Here is a 17,645-nt window from a genome sequence, read left to right as displayed (position 1 = left end):
GTCATTGTTGAAGTCGTCACCTTTATCGGTAGCCGCCGTCACAAACGGGTCAGAAGAAGGTAGCCACTTGGTGTCAGCGTTGGACCCTTCGGCCACAGCCATTTGTTCCATGTGAGAAACAATCCAGGGGGGGCATGGGTGATGGCGGAGCTCTCTCAATCCAGTCATCGTTGCCTAGGTGATCCAGGTAGCCCGAGACGATATTAGGACCGTCAGCCTGGGCATCCTCGGTTTCGGTGCTTTGGTTGGCCGGCCCAGTGCTCTGGATGACTAGCTCGGGGGCCTCGGAGACGGGATACACGTCTATATCGGTTAGTTCCGTGTTCTCGTCAACAACCTCGACCGCCAAACCTGTCTCGTTTGCGAAAAGCTCGAGGAGCAGGTCGGCCACGTCTATCTGCTTCTGAGATGGTGCTAGTACCGCCTTGCTGGCAAGCTTTGTCTTATTGTTACCGTTGTTGCGCTTCTCCAAGGGAATCATCAGCTAACAGGCCTATTTGACGGGTGAACCAGGGGAGACCAAGTCTTTGTGTTACTATGAAAGAACACTGGCGAGGATACCCAGTTGCCACCGGAAGGGGCATAGGAGCTGACTTTCTTACGCGGTCTCACGAGGGCGAGAGAAGTTATTAATGTCTTAGTCAACAGTACGACGCCACGGTCGTATGCGATGAAGACGTGACCGACGGCATTTGTTTCCGGGCTAGATACGAGAACAAAGCTAATCTTGACGCCGTCATAATTGCAGGCGGCTGCGGTGTTGAAAACCAAGTCATGCTTTTAGGGGCTGATAATGCGCAGCCGGTTCATCTTAAGACCGTGGAGAAAGGCCAACGAGACGTGACGCTTCTTCTGAGCTATCGACTGTTGTTGGTGTTTCGGGACGAGGTCTTTGGTTGTGGTGAACACTGAGGCTTGAAAATCTTGCTTATAGTAGAAACTCGAGATCGAACTGACTACTCTCGAACAACATGATGGCCTATTTCCGATGTCTTTAGTTAGTTGCAAAGTCTCCAAGCGCTTCGATGTTTAGAAGACTCAAGACCGAGACAGCCGACTAGGAGTGACCGAAATCCACCAAGGTACGGGAGTCGTTGTTCTGCTCGAGGACGAAGTCCACAACCTCCTTGGGATTTGACGTGTCTAAGAGTCGTAACAACGCTCCACGGAGAGCCATCAGTTCGTCTAATGTACCCTACTCCGCGACAAACCCTGCCCGCTGGGAACTACGACACATTCTGCCCGTCTCGGCATCAAAAAGAGGTAGACTACCATGAAAACTGTACAGTTCTGTCGGGAAATATTCAGCGTCTATTAGATCAGGGTGCCAGAAGACGTATCGAAAGCCAAGATGGCCTCGTCAAGCAAGAGAATTCTGAGGCCAAATACGATTGAGCCAGCGATCGTTACCCTTTGTCTCTGGCCACTCGAGAGCAGTCCACCGCGATATTCGATCACCGTATCATACCCCCTCAGTCGGAGTCATGATGGAGTTTCGCGTACAGGCCTTCTTCTTTGCCCAGAACAACACAATCCTTCCCTTTCAAGAGCTATAGAATTAAGGTCCTGCGTAACCCAAATACAATTTTGGCTTATATGGTCCTGCTGAATTGCACTGGCTCCTTACAACTGCTGTTTTACTGCGGAGCCTATCACTAACAGTTATTCTTTTTATCTCTATCAAACCAACATGAATCTGTGTTCTTCCAGGTGACTAATTTTGCTGACTCGGAGTAGGGTTAGTAGTAAGGTTTAGTAGTTAGGATTAGGGTTAGGGTTAGAAAGTTCAGTTTGTTGGTTTAAGTGTGTGACATGCAATTTTAAGTGGACGGTTTATAATTAGGTTTACACTACATACAAACCAATTCATATAGTGTATGATAGGTTTTCATCTTTCTCCTAGGGAGCCTGCAAGGTTAGGCCAATGAACCTGGCCCTTGTAGGCACGCAAATACGCGTTTAGGTGCCTCAGTCGCTAGAAGTACTGCTGCTGTGCGAAGTGTACACTGTAGTGCATCTGCAAAATCTACCTAGCAGGGTGGATAAAAGTTTTGCCCGCAACCATGCATCGTAGTACGAAACCTGGCGAGAGTTTACACACTCTATGACGACTGGGCTGTATTCAAGTTAGGCATAACGCCAGGGAACCTAGCAACGAAGCTGTAAAGGACTATTTTAAACAAGTTTAGATTGCGAGAACGCTCATCAGGTCGCCGCCACCTCCACCTTGATTGCATCCATTTTCTGTAGCTACCAGAGAGATACCAGATGTGTGCAGGTAAATCTGTACACCGTTAGGTTTGATCTACGACTGTGGAATTCGGCTTGTAGAATCTAGGTAGAACGAATTTGGCTAGTAGAGGAGCCGCCCAACAGACGCCTGCTCAGCACATCCTGCGGAGGTCTCGTCAGGATAGGTTTGGATTAAAAACCGGTTACGCCCGCGTCTTGCGAGGATGGTGTTATGTTGAGTTGGCCGCGGAATGTGAGGTGACCGCGGAAAGTGAAGCGGCCGCCCGCCGCACGGTGACTTGGACACGCCGACGTCGGAAAGCGGGGCAGTGACACCAATGCAACAGAACGGATGACGTCGAGAAGTTCCCATAGCTGGTGTGTTCTCGGCCAAGGACATGTCCTCTGACTTTGCCGGGGGGGTTCGGGACGTGGGGTGAAAGGAACCCAGCCCTCGAGCCCCTGCCGTGATCCACTGATGTCGAGGAAGGTTTGCAGCGGCGGCGCCATAATGACAATGAGCAGGAGTAACAAAACAGTTCCCTGTTTGCAGTAGCCGTCTCTTTTACGATGTGCACCGAATAGTACGTCGTAATTAGTCGCGGATGGTGACCTATAGGCGGTAGCAAGCAAGCATATCGTACATCGATGCGCTCTCGAGTGCATGCTAGAAAGCCGGATAAGGTTTCTTCTAAGTATTAACCTTTTTAAGTAAAGAATCATGGTCCTGCGTGTGGCAACATGTAGCTGGGGGTTTCTCGACTTCGGGAAGGTTGAGTTGTTACCTGGGTTTCCTTGCCAGTAGTCGCAAGATGGCGGCGCTGTTTATTGTGTTGCAGTAATGAGCAGCCGAAAAGTGAGCCGCACGTTGTACCAAAACGCTATTGCAGATAGTCTACAAGGAAGCTTACTCTCATTAGAGTCGCTATTGTTCTCGAATCAGTACAGCGTTCCTACAGCATATTACTTTAAAGTAACCTCCAAGCTCGATGCCACATCGGATCGACGAATTCGCCAAGCGGGGTGGGAGGCAATTTAAGTTCTACCCAGCTTTTGCTCACTATCTAGACCTGTAGATCAGTCATGTCGCCATCTGGAGCGCATTAAGCCGGAGGTGTTCCTTTAGACTTTGACCAGGGGGTTGACAGGATATTTTGCTAGTGGAGTAACGAGGAGTGAACCACACCTTTCCCTGGCTCGGCAGGTCTTGACATTATTTACACCCTGCCAAGCCAGAGCTGTTGACGCTAACTAGGATGCTAGGCATGAGAATCCACGAAACGAGTTGAGTGTCTAGAAAAATTCAGGTTGATTTAAGCTCAGGGTTGTAACGCAGAGGTTACTGTAACGGGTAATTGGCTCCGGTTGCGTAGATTCTCCTAAATTCGAAATTACGATGTAAAAATGTTGGGGTCGATACACAATGCGTGATGAAGGACGAGTCATGGGAGTGAGTGCCTGATCACGTACGTAATGGAGGCACTGCACCAATCTCCAACATCAGGACATCCTGTCGCACCGGGTACGACTGGACCCTATTCTGACCAGAGTCGAGGTCACCACACAAACAGGATGTCAGACTGGCTACATTTCGACTCAAACCATCGTTAATCGACACGGGCAGTCATTTCGCTCGCGTGTACATGGAACGTCGCTGGTCTGAGGTGACAAAGAAGTGCAAGATTTGTTCAAGCCCCTTTCGACATGAAGCTTCTTAAAGGGGTTGTATGCAACATGTGGTCGCTTCGAAGCCATACCAGCTTCGCACCAAGACAGACCCGCTCCTCCAACCATAGAAGGACAGTATCAGCGGAGGTTGCTGACACCCTTGTTGCTTTTTAGTGAAACCGCGTTTATTTTTCTTGATCATAAGGTGTTGACATGCTGTTGAGATGTCATCAGCCGGCCATAGCTTCGCCCTCTCGATGTTCGAAGGTTCAACAGGAAAGACCTTGTTAGGGGTTGTATAACACGCACAATCTTTGCTCGGTTCGCTCATTTGAACATGTTTACTCCGGTGTCTAACTACACGCTAGCAAGGCTTTAATTGAGTCATTCATGAGGTTCACCGGGGCTGAAGAGGGACCTAGTCATGAAACGATTGGATTGCGTTCTTGTCCTTTGATCCCCTCCCACCATTCACCTGGCTCCGGAGGAGTGCACGAAGTCAATTCCAGGATCACTGAAGTAAGCAGGTACTGGAGTGGAATCTGTGGATGTCTCTTCTCCGGCCAGCTCACTATCTTATCGGTAGCCCAATCGTTCACTCAAGCAAGCAACATTGATAGCCTTCGAAACACGACAGGTTCCAAAAGCCCTACAGCTCTATTCTCTTTATCCCACTTTTCCACTGGGAGCCAGGTCTCCAAACAAGGTGGATAAACTTTTGATACGATCCAGGCCATAAAGTGTACATCTCCTTAACATGGAACCCAGCATCGACGGACGAGAACAAGTTTTTCCATTCGATCTCACTTCGTTCCCATGCATTGTGAAGCGCGTACATGGCGAGGTCGGTGATTCTGTATTTTTCAGAGAGTCAGCTGACCAGTTACCACCTTTCATGTGCCAAAGATGATACCTACCGACAGTAGTGCTGATCATAGGTTATATCGCAGCGGTTTGGGAGAACAATGTCACAAATGACGATGTGGGCGCCTGGCTTCAGCGCTGGGAGCATGTTCCGCAGGATTTCCTGACATTTGAAATCCGACCAATTGTGAAGGACGGCGCGATAGAAGTAGACGTCGGCGTTGAGGATAGGCTGCGGTCCAGAAAACATGTCGTACGGCTTCAAGCGAAGGCGCTGCCCGGCTTCTTGATCTACCAGCACGCCCCCAGGCTGCCTCTCCTGTTTCTCCGCAGCCTCAATAACGCTAGGCAAGTTCTGAACCACAAAGGTGATGTTTTTTGTTGCCTTGGCAATCGCCAACGCCGCGTATCCGCTGTTGCCGCCTACATCCACGAAGAGAGCTCCAGGATTGTCGATCTCCTGCCACAACGGATACGATGACATACCCTTGGCATCGGCAGGGCTGATGATGGCCCTGAAGCAGGCCTCGTTGGGAAACTTGTTCATCGGCCCCGTAGAATTATGGGCAATGTTGAAGGCTGAGTGAGCCGGGTCCTGAGAACCCTTCCACTTGGCATCAGCCTCGAGAAGCCTCTCCAGGGAGGGGAGGACAGTGTCAATGGCGAATCTGCACAACGTACGAATTCCGGAAAGACGGAAGAGCTGCGACACGTCGGTGTGCTTCACAAGGTTAGGCTTAGGCTCGGAGAAGATGCCATGGCAGATAATGGTGCGCATGATTTTGACAAGAGTCCTTTCGCGAATCCCCACAGCCTTTGATAGGGCAGAATAAGTGATGCCTTCGTCAGGTACGTGGTTGGCAATGTCTACGTCGTTTAACACACGCATCACGGCGACGTCATACGCCTGTGGAATTACACAAACGTAGGTCAGCTTTGGGATGTTCCGTTTGTGGTTATATCCGACAGAACTCACCCGGGTCATGTACTGATTGAGCCGCTGGTCGGGCGTCATGCACGCTAGCCGTATACGTTGTGCGCCATCTATGACGGCCTGCCGTGCCTTGACGTACTCTTCATCCGCTCCCCGACTGCTGGGGAAGTGTAGACCGCTGGAGAAATAACTGTCGTACTTGCGAGCATTCTCCATGAGCTCTTCAACCAAGGGAGTCAGAGCCATTGCTGCGGGTCTTGCTAAGGGGAGCTTCTTGAGTGGTAAAAGAAAAAAGGCAATGTTCTGCAGGTCGGAGCTTCTCTTGGATCGCAGTGAAGCTTCGGAATCACCATTTGCATGGAGCTGTCTTGAAGCGGATGTTCTGTAGATTTTTTTCTGGGAGAAGAACCAGGTTGGTATATATCTCAACTCATTCGGCCCACCATGTCATTTGACAAGGAACATATACATTCGTTTTCGGCAATTGTTCTTCGTACGCCTGCTGTATGCAAGGGGCTACTAGGTCCTCGTTACCACTCCCGGTGTGGTTTTCTGTCACCTTCCATAAAACTCTCCCTCTTTAGGCCTCGGCATGTGAGCTTCTGGCCGAAGTCAGAGTTCTGGCTGACCTGGTTTCCAGAAAGAGACCGTGAAAGTGTACATCACAAGGCGAAGTATGGCAGCGTTGGGCTCACGGTCAATCCGAAAATCCGACGCAACACGATTCATTCGTAAGCTTACTTTCGAGCCAGCAAGGTTGGGGTCTGAGATTGGAGCCAGAACACCGGCTCACTGGCAGGCAGGACATGGTTCATGAATGGAATACTTCTTCTTTACGCTCACGCCCTCCCTAAACCGAAAAGCCTGGGTCCTGTTGCACAGCCTTTTTCTCTACATTCATGGATAAAACGCTGGAACTTCGGATGATTCACCGTCTGGTCTTGGATAGCCCTACGCTAGGCTCAACACAGGTAGACTACCGGACTTCTAAACCTACACATCGGTAACTTCCTCAGGCACGATTTATTAATACCTCAACTGAGGCTATCGTAGACTGGACGGAAGCGAGTCGCTAGTCAAAGAGCTTGTCTAACGACGACATATGGGTGAGCAACCATGTTTCTCCTGTGGTCTTCGCCCGGTCGGTCGAGGCTATCGTTCGGTCCGTGGAGGCACGAGCCAATGTGCTTCTCGGGGTGGTGCCGCTTGCCTCTCATATATCCCATGTTGGATCACCATTTTAAGCTGCGGGTTACCCTGGACTGCATCTATGCCTCGACGGCCCTTGCCGCCGCCGGCGAACCGTGGGTCCTTAGGGCGGACGTCAACGTCGGCTCCGTCAACAGCACTGAGAAGCCCGGAAGTCCCGGAAACCGGCCCCGGCTACTAACTGATCCCCCACCTTATCAGTAGAGCCACGTTAAGTCCAAGTAACGGTCATCTACCCTGCGGCTACCTACATTGTCATGGCGGTTAGGGCGGTGCGGCAGGCTGGCCACGATCGACTCGCGCGTTCCAGCTCCGCGGGGGCGAGTCCCTCGTGGCGACGCAGCACTAGTAGCGCAAGCTAGTAAATTGACAACACGCGCGCACAAGACGTTTCGAGGGCGCAAGGGCGAGTCGGCGGGCGGCGGACCCGACTGCTATCATTTCCATGTCTCCACTTGCACCGACAGGGAAACGGTCCGGAAACCTGCACAAGCCTCGTCACCATCGAACTTGGGCTCGAGCAAGAGTCGTCCGAAACGTATGAATTTGTCCAGATAGCAAACGCCCGAGGCCTCTCACAAGGAATCTTGCTCCCGTTGGGCTTCAGTTCGAGCCAGCTTCCCCCAGCGACCCCGAATCGGTAGGAGGTATGGCCAGTGGACTCGGCGGCTTTATCTATACCAAGAGCTCCGAGAATGATAATGAAAGGAGCGGCGATAGGCCAAATGACGATGAGTAGGACTGGCTTGTCTTGAGTTTAAGGATGTGTTGCAGGGCGTCGGTGAGGCGAAAAGAACCGGTGGAGCCGTACCCACCGACACAGCCAATCGCATTATAAACACCCAAGATGCTCGCACAGATGGGGTCCAACGGTTGCTAATCGATCTTTGGACCGGCCCGGGCCGGTTGTCCGCGTAGATATCAGATCCACAAGGTAAACTACCTAGAAGCAGCACGACTTCGGTGATCACTGAGGCCGTGTTTGGAAAAAGCTGAAGTGCTGAGGCGCGCCCTGGAACGTGTGCTTAGGATGAAGATAGAGATGGAAAAAAATGCTCGGGAAACCTCGCAGAAGTGAAGAGGTCCCTCGTTCCACACTTCTCAAGCGCTGAAACAACGACAAGAACCCCCGTGTAGCATCTGTCGCTCGTGCATAGAGCGCCGTTCCAAAGGTTCTTGGTCATTTGCAATGCGTATTCTCAGGCACCGTTGTGCGTTCCAGCGCTCAACGTCTTGCAATGCGTTGCGCCTTTTCGACAGACCAGCCGTGAACGTTCGCACGCGGCAGCCTCCGCCATCACAAGCACCAGTTGCCTGGCCAGGTGGGCTTCCTCGCATTATTCCAGTCGCCAGCCATCCAGCCAGCCGCTAAGAGATAGTAGGGTTACAGCGGTTGATAAGTTGGCTGCCCCAGCCAACCTATCCCATTGAGGGCGACTTAACGCCAAGACAAGTAAGTGGGCCTGCTTCTCCCCCCCGAACTCCAAGTAGGCAAGGTCGTCAACTGGCTTGGACAAGAATTCAATGCGGCTTACACAGTATTAGTTCCTGATTAGCGGCTCTCTGCATCTTGGCAAAGATTGGGGTCGCAATGGAATAAGAGGTGGGGAAATTAAAACACCAATGAGCCTCTTTCTCAACACTCCCCCCCATTTCTCGACCTTCTACAAAGGGCTTGCACTTCGACATTGTCACAGCCTGTCTCTGCCTTCCTAATACGCTTGGACCGTTGACGATCATTTTTAATTATGCTACCTTCCTAAAAAAAGAGCCAAGCACGCCTAAAGCGAATCAGAGTTGCCTGACCGTTCGGCGTTGTGCATATTAGTGTTAGTTGGTTTATTCTCGTACCTTTCTGTGTCTCAGTTCTCAGCCCAGTGAGACAGGGCATGCGTGCTGCCACCGGCTGCTTACACAATACCCTTCAACGTAAGGAATAATTGCCAGGCCAGCTGTATGGTTGCAAGTTTGTCTGTAAAGCTAGAAACTTACATGATTAGTAGCTGAAGTTAACGTGATATTTGCTGCCAGTGTCAACTGCCGACGACCTCACTCTTGTGGGCTGGAGGCGTCGATTGCCCGGCTTGTGACCCGGAAACGGCATGAGACAGCGTGTAACCGCTGTCCTGCCCGAATTGGAGATACAGCCGGCCCGAAGCGCATGTTCCGGACCTATCTTAGCATACTGCCAAACACAAAGGCGTGCGGGAGGCGTCGGTAGGGGCCGCAGCATGTTATCGATGCAGAGCTCCCATCTAATCTCAATCTCCCCTTTTGACTCCTTCCTACTTAGCTCCATGCTAATCAGATCGCGGGGTAGGCAGTCGTTGAAGTTGCCTCCGAGAGACTGATGCCACTGCAACATCACACATCGGAGGTTATCTGGCATGCCTTTGCGGAAGGTCCTGATGATGCCAGACAAACTTGCAGCAACATTCCACCAGACGGATTACGGCGTATTAGGAAGGACGAACTTGGCGGTTGATAGTATGGAAGCCCGAAGTAACATCACACGGCAGACATCTTTTGAAGTGCCTTTTTGAGGAAGGTCATTCTGATGCTAGAGAAAGCTGCAGTAACATCACCAGGCGGTTTACGGCGTATTAGGAAGGACGAGCTTGGCATCAACTACTGGTGTAGTGTAGGGGTCTGTCTTCGACCGCGATAATGGCGTCGCGATACTCATCACGATACCAGGGCTGGGATGACTATAAATGAGGATGCAAATTCCCGTCCAGTTCTGGCATTTTAGAACAGCATCTCAGACTCATCCCAGCATCCTCGACTCACCTTGCCTACTCTCTAATCCTTCACAACATCACAACCGCTTTCTCCCAGTAGTTGTCTTTTAGAAAGTAAACATGGAGCTCACCAAGTTCCTCTCCTTCCTCGCAGTCGTCCTGCCCGTTGCCTACGGTGCCCCCGCCCAGGCCGCCAGCAGCCTCCACCCCGAGATCCTGGCCGCCATGAAGCGCGACTTGGGGCTGAACGCCGAGGAGGCCACTGCTCGCGTCGCCTTCGAGCACCAGGCCACCGACATCATCAAGCAGCTGCGCACTTCGGCAGGTGACTCCTTCGCTGGCGCCTGGATCTCCGAGGACGGCGCCACCCTCAACGTCGGCGTCACTGACGAGGCCTTGGCCGCCGAGGTGACTGCTGCTGGCGCCACGCCCGCCGTCGTTGCCAACAGCTTCTCCAAGCTCGAGGAGGCCAAGCTGGCCCTTGACAAGCTGGACATCGAGCAGCCCGTCACCCGCGACACGGACTCGGCCGACTCGGGCATCGCATCCTACTACGTCGACGTCGCCGCCAACAAGCTCATCCTGGAGGCGCTCGCCGGCAGCGTCGCCCACGCCGAGGCTCTGGCGGCCAAGGTCGGGCTCGCCGCTTCCGAGTTCGAGGTGCGAACGGTTGAGGAGCTGCCGACCACCTTCATCCGCGGTGGCGACGCCTACTACATCAACCGGTCCGGCCGCTGCTCTGTCGGCTTCTCCGTCACCACGGGTTTCGTCACGGCCGGCCACTGCGGTAGCGTTGGTGCCACTGCCACCACCAGCAGCACCGGCGGGTCGCTGGGAACCTTCTCGGGCTCCGTTTTCCCCGGCAGCGCCGACATGGCCTTCGTCCGCACCGTCAGTGGAACCACTCTCAGCGGCCAGATCAACGGCTACGGCCGTGGCAACCTGCCCGTGTCTGGCAGCACCGTGGCCGCCGTCGGATCCAGCATCTGCCGCTCCGGCTCCACCACCGGTGTCTACTGCGGCACCGTTGGCGCCCTCGGCGCCACGGTCAGCTACTCCCAGGGACGTGTCACCGGTCTCACCCGTACCAGTGTGTGCGCCGAGCCCGGTGACTCTGGTGGTTCTTTCTACTCCGGCGCCCAGGCCCAGGGTGTCACCTCCGGAGGCTCCGGCAACTGCGCTTCCGGCGGCACCACCTACTTCCAGCCCGTCAACGAGATTCTGTCCACCTACGGCCTCACCCTGGTCCGTGGCTAATCGCCCATTCATCTCGGCCGTCGGCACCGCCAGAGCGGAGATGCATCTTTCCGTTTCCGCTTTCGATTTCATTGAGCATCAGTCTCCATCGGCAAAGAATCTACCACTTCTTGCAACTCTTCTCCATCCTCCAACGGTTTGAGTGGTGTCTGGCCTATCCGGCATCTTCGCAACCAGACTGAACTGCAGCAAGTGCAATTGTCGAGGCTTTGGACTGCTTGTGTTACTCTTCCTGCCGACGCGGGGCTGCTAGGCGCAGGGTTGTCAGCTAGCGAAAGGGGGTTAAGTTTAGTGAAGAATTGCGAGCACATTCAATACAGTATTCTACATATCGGTTCTCCCACGGAATTGGGTGTCTTTCTCCCTCATGAAGTTTGATGATTGACAATTGCATTGGATGACGCAACCTAATAAACTCAATTGTTATTGCATTTGTACAAAATGTTCCAACAACCTGTACAAGTAAGTTCAAGTCCGCTTAGGAGGCTGAGCACTTGGCTCAAGCGGTTCTATGAAGATTCGAGTGGTGCTGGAGTCACAACAGAGAGAGGCTTGGTTTTTCAGCCAAGGTTAGAATAAAAGCATGTTAGAGCTAAGGTCAAGACGTGACCCGATCTGAGACTTAGGGGTGGGTTTGTAGCCTATCTACCTGATTGTGTTGAAAAACACATCAGGCTCCTTGTCTAAGCAGACAAAACAAGAGCATGTTTCAACGCATGGAAAGATACAAAGTTTAAGGATACCCTCATAGCACATCTTCTGTACAATATCTAGCCAACTACCGTTTCTCTCCAAAAAGACCACTGAAACAGCCAAAGTAAACACTAACTTTGTAACTTCCTAACAACCACAACCATAGCTCAAAGAACAGGAGTTGGAAAGTGTATTGTAGTCAGTCAAATCTTCTGAACACACACGTACATAGGGATTATGTCCCTTTTATAGACATTACTTAGATGCTCAATCGCCAACATTTGTTATCCTACTATTCCATGTTTGCCAGACAAAGAGAGGGCGGCAGGAGAGAACCGCTAAAAGCCAGGATTAAAAGTTTGATCAGAACTATGGATCGGGGTGGAGTTCGTAAATGGGCTTCGAGCATGGTTAATCCACGGTTTATGTCACCGTCTGACTCCTCCGCAAATTTGCACGACGCCTGTCCGGCGCCTCGGTCCCCGAACGCCCCGACCCGAGACACGTACACAACGGCACGACACCCGGAGCCCGGCGATCCGGGGCCCGGGACTAGAGAAGGAAGACCTGGAGATCAACATCCAATTCGACGTCAGAATTGACCGTTTAAAATGAAACGCTAATCAGCACTCCAAGTCCATAAATAAATACAACATATGTATCTGGGTTCCCAAGTCCTCTACTCGACTCAACTCTTCAAGCCATCCGCAAAGTCCAGTCTTATAAGACGTTCATTCTTTTTCGCCGTCTAGACACTCGGTTCGTCGTTAATTTGTACTCTGTATACTTACACATTCGCTTGACGCCCGCGCTGCTCGCGATGAAGATCCCTCAGGCTCAGATCACGAGCTTCATGGCCGCCCTCGGGCTGATGCAGGATCAGGCGTCGCAGATCTGTCAGCGCGCCCGAGGCAGCAATAATTACACCGAAGAGCTTTTAAGCGTTCTCTACCCCGTCAACGTTCACCTTCCAGGGACCACCGGGTATTCCGACCTGATCGACAACTCCTTGTATGTCCAACCAACCTAACACCCTAGTCTCCCCTTTTCCCGCCCGCATCTTCTCGTCCGTTCTTGCTGACTGTCAAATGACAGTGGTTCCCGATCGCATCTCAATGCGTCCGCGGTCTTCGTTCCGGAAACCACTGATCAAGTGGCTTCCGTCGTAAAGATCTTAGAGTTCTTCCAGACGCAGTTCGCCGTTCGGGGATTGGGGTATACCTCGCATCCAAGGATGGCCAGCATCGAGAATGGTGTGCTTGTTGCCCTTGAGAAGATGACCGACCTTTCCCTCAGCCCATCAAGGGAAGTGGTCAGCCTCGGCCCCGGAAACAGCTGGGGTCGGGTCTACGAAGCTCTCGAGAAGGAGGGCCGAGCGGTCACGGGAGGAGAATTGGGCGTGGTCGGCGTGGCCGGACTCTTGACCGGAAGTACGTTTCTCGCTTCTTTTAAGCCCCGAACAGATCTTGCGTTCCAAGGAACGAGGAAGTCTGTGAATGTGTGTGCTGACTAGATCTTCCCAGATGGCGTCTCCCCCTTCCTTGGCAGTCGCGGCTTTTCCAGCGCCGACGTGGTCAACTTCGAGGTCGTTCTCGCTGGTGGCAAGATCGTCAACGCCAACGCCACTTCGAACGAGGATCTCTGGTGGGCTCTCAAGGGAGGCTCCAACAACTTCGGCATCGTCACGCGCTTCGACATGAACACATTCTCGCTTCCCAACGGCGTCTGGGCAGGAACGATCTCCTACAGCCCAAGTCAACTGGATGCTGCTCTCGGAGCCTACTACGATATCCATGCCGGGCCGCTCCTTGAGGACCCGCACCTCACTGTGACCTGTACTCAAATGATTATACCTTCCTTCAACTACAGCACCATTGAAATCTTGCCATTCACCGACAACCTTGACTTCAACGGTTCGTACCCGGCCGCAATCAAACCACTTCTCGACATTGAGCCCATCTCGTCGACCATGGACCGCAAGAACCTCACGACGATGGCGACGGAGCCTATCACGACCGAGTTCATGCAAAGCTACACGGCGCGGTGAGTTACCTGTTGCGATCGTTGCAGGTGGAAGGCGTGACTAACATGCATGGGGCTTTTTTCCCCTGTCATAGCATCAACCGCGCAAACATCAATGTCAAAGCAGACAAGGAGCTGTACAAGGAGATCACCAAGCTGTTCTTCTCCCACTACCAGAACTCGGACATCGATGGTCATACTGCCGGTCTTCCGTGGAACCCCGTAACTCCACGTACGATCCGTGAAGCCAATGGAAAGGGCGGCAACCCAGGCGGCTGGCAAGAAGTGAACCAAATTTGTGAGTCAATGACCCCCCCTCCGACCCCCTTTCTCCCAGTGAAACGTGAAACAGGAGTGAGTGTACCGAAGTTCGAACTGACCGGAACACCAGCTCTCAACTTGAGGACCACCTGGAACAATGCCGCTGACGACGCAGCGGCGATCCGCATGGACGATGAATTCATGGCCAAGATCACGGAGCTGGCGCGCCAGAGGGACGCGCTGATGCCGAATCAGTGGCTGAACAACGCGGGTGAGAACGTGGATGTCATGAAGAGCTACGGCAGTGACAACTACCAGAAGCTTAAGTCCATCTCGGACAAGTACGACAAGAAGAAGACGTTCCAGAAGCTCTGTCCCGGTGGTTACAAGCTTGGGGCGTAAGCCAACAAGAATTTAACACGATACAGCAGGCAGCAGCGCAACCTCAAGGTCTTATGTCTTTTTGAAACCTTTGGGCGCTGGTGGATGCAGACATGTCAGGTTCTTCAGATGGATACCTCTCTTATGATAGTTGTAGCATTCTAGGGGTCGCAAAAGCGCGGTAGAGAGCCGTAGTTGATTTGTTCTCTACCAGATAACTTTTCTAGCTACAGCTGCTAGGAACTCCTTGCGTAATTAGTTCATAGTAGCCCTGCACTGCCAACTGCATCATCCCTCAACAGAGATTGTTACACTCACTCCCATGTAACTGATCAGTGGTCTGTAATTACATGCCAAGAACGAGTCTTAAACATAACCACAATGCAAATCCCTTGGTTCTTCGTTGCAGTAAATTGTTACCCTTTTTCATTAAACTGCGTTAACATAGCACATCAGTCCGACTTCATCCTAGATCGAGGAGGGCCTTGTCGTTTACTACTTTCCAGACCCGCATCTGTTCTCTTCAGTTGAAGACTAGTCCGCACCCACAACACTAGAGCTCTCGGCGCATATTCCTCCGCTCCTTTCTCGGAATCAGACCGTCAAGGCCGTCACGCAAGCAATAGCGGCACCCAACAGCAAAACCCCACAATGACGGGGCGGCGATGGATGGGCTCATGCTCGCTCCAGCAGGGGATAAACGTGACAGCTACGCTTGGGCGTCCAGGTTATCCAAGTGAATGTGATTCCCGCAAGTCATTTCCATGTTTGGAACTTCTTCCCCTAGGAGTCAGGATTCGGACTAACCACACAGGTGAGGAACCCCACAGAGGGACAGATTGCAGGACATCTGTCTACCTCGGTACATCGTACAAGCTGCTTTTTAATGTCACGTCACAGCAACCATGCTGCTATGCCAGGTTTGCCCTATCCACATATTCTTATGTTGCTGCTTTAACCACCCCACCCCTGGCTCGCGCCAAGAGCGAGTGGGAACTGTCCGGGGTGAGAACTGACCAAAGTCGAGTCAAGTAATGTAATCCTGGGACCAGGGCCACGACGACGTTTGCTCGATTATGCACCATCCCTGCACCGTGCGTTGAATAAAAAATGGCTGAAGACTTTGTGGGGGCAGAATATCTGCATCGCCGCGCAGACACCACCGGCGCTGCTACCCTGAGCGGTAAAAGCGTCAGGTTACGGCGTTTGGACACGTGAAGATCCCCTCGACCCGGTCTCCTATTTCTCGCAGTTGGCTGGGACTGAGCGGTTTCTGTGGTCGTCGCCACTCTGTCTCTATCTCACTCCCTGTCTCTCTCGGCTCTCTCTCTCTCAGCCCGCCTCCACATTGTCTCCGTCAACCATGTATAATATAATAATGGCCTCTCCGCCGTGACTCGCAGCCACCCCCATTACGAATTGCATACCGTCCATTCGCCCGCCATGGCCATCCTCACCGTCGGCAACCTTGTGTTGCTCTCCGTCGCCTACGTCGCGTGGAAGGTGCTCTATCAGATCATCTACTATCGCTTCTTTCACCCGTTGGCAAAGTTCCCTGGCCCGTTCTGGGGTTCCGTCACCCGACTATGGATCACCTACCATAACATCAAAGAGGACGAGTGCCAAGTCAACCGGGAACTCCACCGCAAATATGGTATGCTGCCGTCTCGCGATCTCCTTACGGATGCTTTGTTGCATGTATCAATGCACACGCCTAGGGTCCCGACTAACCATGGTTCAGGCCCTGTTATCCGTATTACGCCGACGATGCTGCTCGTCAGTGACGCTACCAAGCTACCTGAAGTATACTCGCGTAATGCGAACAAATCGAAGCATTACATTACTGGTAGCTTCGGTAAAACGGAGTCTCTGTTCAACATGCAGGATGCGCGCACGCACTCGCGCTTTCGCAAGATTGCCGCGGCGCCCTACTCGTTTAGCAACATCAAGAAGATGGAGCCTCTTTTCGACGTGAACATTGAGCGCTGGATCGCCCAGCTGGACGAGCGCTTCGCCCGCCCCAACGCCCGGTTCGATTTCGCTCCCTGGGCCGTCTACATGGCCTACGACATCATCTCCGAGGTCGGCTTCGGCCAGCCCTTCGGCTTCATCGAGCAGGGCAAGGACGTCGAAGGCCTGATCCAGGGCTTCCACGACGGTCTGGTGCCCTTCGGCATCATGGCCCGCCTATACCCCTTCACAAACTGGGTCAAGAGCACCTGGTTCGGCGAGAAGTACCTGATCGCCTCTCCCGAACAGGACTCGGGCATCGGCACTCTCATGCGCTTCCGTGACAAGCTTATCGCCCAGCGCTACAAGGATATTGAGAGCGGGACGACCGACGGCCGCATTGACCTGCTGCAAACGTGAGTTGGCTCTCATAACCCCCCCTCCTACTCCTCCTGGTCAACCCACTGACAACAGGCCACCGTTCCCCATTCTCCAGGTTCATTGAGGCACGTGACGAAAAGGGCGAGCCATTGGAGCTTGACTACATCAAGGCTGAGATCCTACTTGTGCTGCTTGCTGGCGCCGACACTACAGGCACCGCCTTCCAGGCTATCATACTGTATATCCTGTCAAACCCAGACGTCTATGCCAAGATGATGGCTGAGCTGGATGCTGCCACGCGTGCCGGTCACTTGTCAGCAATGCCGCAGTACGAGGAGGTACTGCAGCATTGCCCGTACTATGTCGCGTGCGTCCGCGAGGCGATGCGCCTCAACCCATCAGCGCCCAACATCTTTCCGCGGCTCGCGCCTCAGGGGGGCATACAGCTGGATGGCCGGTTCGCGCCTGAGGGTACTGAGCTCACATGCAACCCGTGGTTGGTACACCGCGACGAAGCCATCTATGGACCCGACGCGGACGAGTTCCGCCCGGAGCGCTGGCTTGAGAGCGAGGAGCGTACCAAGGAGTTGCTCAAGTACAACATGGCCTTCGGCTATGGCGCCCGTGAGTGCCTGGGCCGCTACATCGCTTGGATGGAGCTGTTCAAGGGCCCGCTGCAGTTCTTCCGCACTTTCAAGCCCGAGTTCACCAACAAAGAGCAGCCTGCCCGTTACCTTGTCAAGGGCGGCGTGAGCTACTTCGAGGACATGGGGATGAAGATTGAGCGCCGGCCGCAGGTACAGCGTGTATGAAGTAGGGAGGTTGTACGAGAAGTTGAGATTGCATAGTAGAAATTTCACTTCCCCAACTCAAACTCATTGCATTCATTGCCTTTGTTTCGTCGCATTATCCATCTTGTCGCCTTGCATGTAGCATCACGTTGGTTCGCTCGGCCGTGCATAAGGCTGTCTGTATGTGTGTATGTCGCTGTGCATTTTCGAGGCCAGCTCGAAGACTTGTTTGTCTTGTACAATTCTTTCGTACCACACTGA

The 17,645-nt window shown here is 52.9% G+C and overlaps 6 protein-coding genes across 6 annotated transcripts; 4 read left to right on the top strand and 2 right to left on the bottom strand.

Annotated features, from left to right (window-relative positions):
• Positions 1–73: 73 nt before the first annotated feature.
• CH63R_14235 (uncharacterized protein) lies at positions 74–481 on the bottom strand (the record flags this gene model as incomplete). The annotated part of the gene is made up of 1 exon (XM_018309209.1): positions 74–481. The coding sequence occupies one exon, from the start codon at positions 479–481 to the stop codon at positions 74–76; it is 408 nt and encodes a 135-aa protein (XP_018151527.1).
• Positions 482–4,549: 4,068 nt separating this feature from the next.
• CH63R_14234 (O-methyltransferase) lies at positions 4,550–5,944 on the bottom strand (the record flags this gene model as incomplete). Its single annotated transcript, XM_018309208.1, has 3 exons — positions 4,550–4,754; positions 4,818–5,671; positions 5,741–5,944. The coding sequence occupies 3 exons, from the start codon at positions 5,942–5,944 to the stop codon at positions 4,550–4,552; spliced, it is 1,263 nt and encodes a 420-aa protein (XP_018151526.1).
• An 870-nt stretch (positions 5,945–6,814) lies between these two features.
• On the top strand, positions 6,815–7,111 carry CH63R_14233 (uncharacterized protein; the record flags this gene model as incomplete). The annotated part of the gene is made up of 1 exon (XM_018309207.1): positions 6,815–7,111. The coding sequence occupies one exon, from the start codon at positions 6,815–6,817 to the stop codon at positions 7,109–7,111; it is 297 nt and encodes a 98-aa protein (XP_018151525.1).
• Positions 7,112–9,768: 2,657 nt separating this feature from the next.
• On the top strand, positions 9,769–10,905 carry CH63R_14232 (Trypsin; the record flags this gene model as incomplete). Its single annotated transcript, XM_018309206.1, has 1 exon — positions 9,769–10,905. The coding sequence occupies one exon, from the start codon at positions 9,769–9,771 to the stop codon at positions 10,903–10,905; it is 1,137 nt and encodes a 378-aa protein (XP_018151524.1).
• Positions 10,906–12,418: 1,513 nt separating this feature from the next.
• CH63R_14231 (Mitomycin radical oxidase) lies at positions 12,419–14,283 on the top strand (the record flags this gene model as incomplete). Its single annotated transcript, XM_018309205.1, has 5 exons — positions 12,419–12,609; positions 12,694–13,028; positions 13,122–13,641; positions 13,716–13,918; positions 14,012–14,283. The coding sequence occupies 5 exons, from the start codon at positions 12,419–12,421 to the stop codon at positions 14,281–14,283; spliced, it is 1,521 nt and encodes a 506-aa protein (XP_018151523.1).
• Positions 14,284–15,705: 1,422 nt separating this feature from the next.
• CH63R_14230 (Flavonoid 3',5'-hydroxylase) lies at positions 15,706–17,405 on the top strand (the record flags this gene model as incomplete). The annotated part of the gene is made up of 3 exons (XM_018309204.1): positions 15,706–15,916; positions 16,004–16,628; positions 16,709–17,405. The coding sequence occupies 3 exons, from the start codon at positions 15,706–15,708 to the stop codon at positions 17,403–17,405; spliced, it is 1,533 nt and encodes a 510-aa protein (XP_018151522.1).
• Positions 17,406–17,645: the final 240 nt, after the last annotated feature.

This window comes from Colletotrichum higginsianum, chromosome 10 (assembly GCF_001672515.1).
Source record: "Colletotrichum higginsianum IMI 349063 chromosome 10, whole genome shotgun sequence".
NCBI classification, from domain to species: Eukaryota; Fungi; Ascomycota; class Sordariomycetes; order Glomerellales; family Glomerellaceae; genus Colletotrichum; species Colletotrichum higginsianum.
Note: the sequence above shows the minus strand (reverse complement) of the source record. Positions and strands in the feature narration are given on the sequence as shown.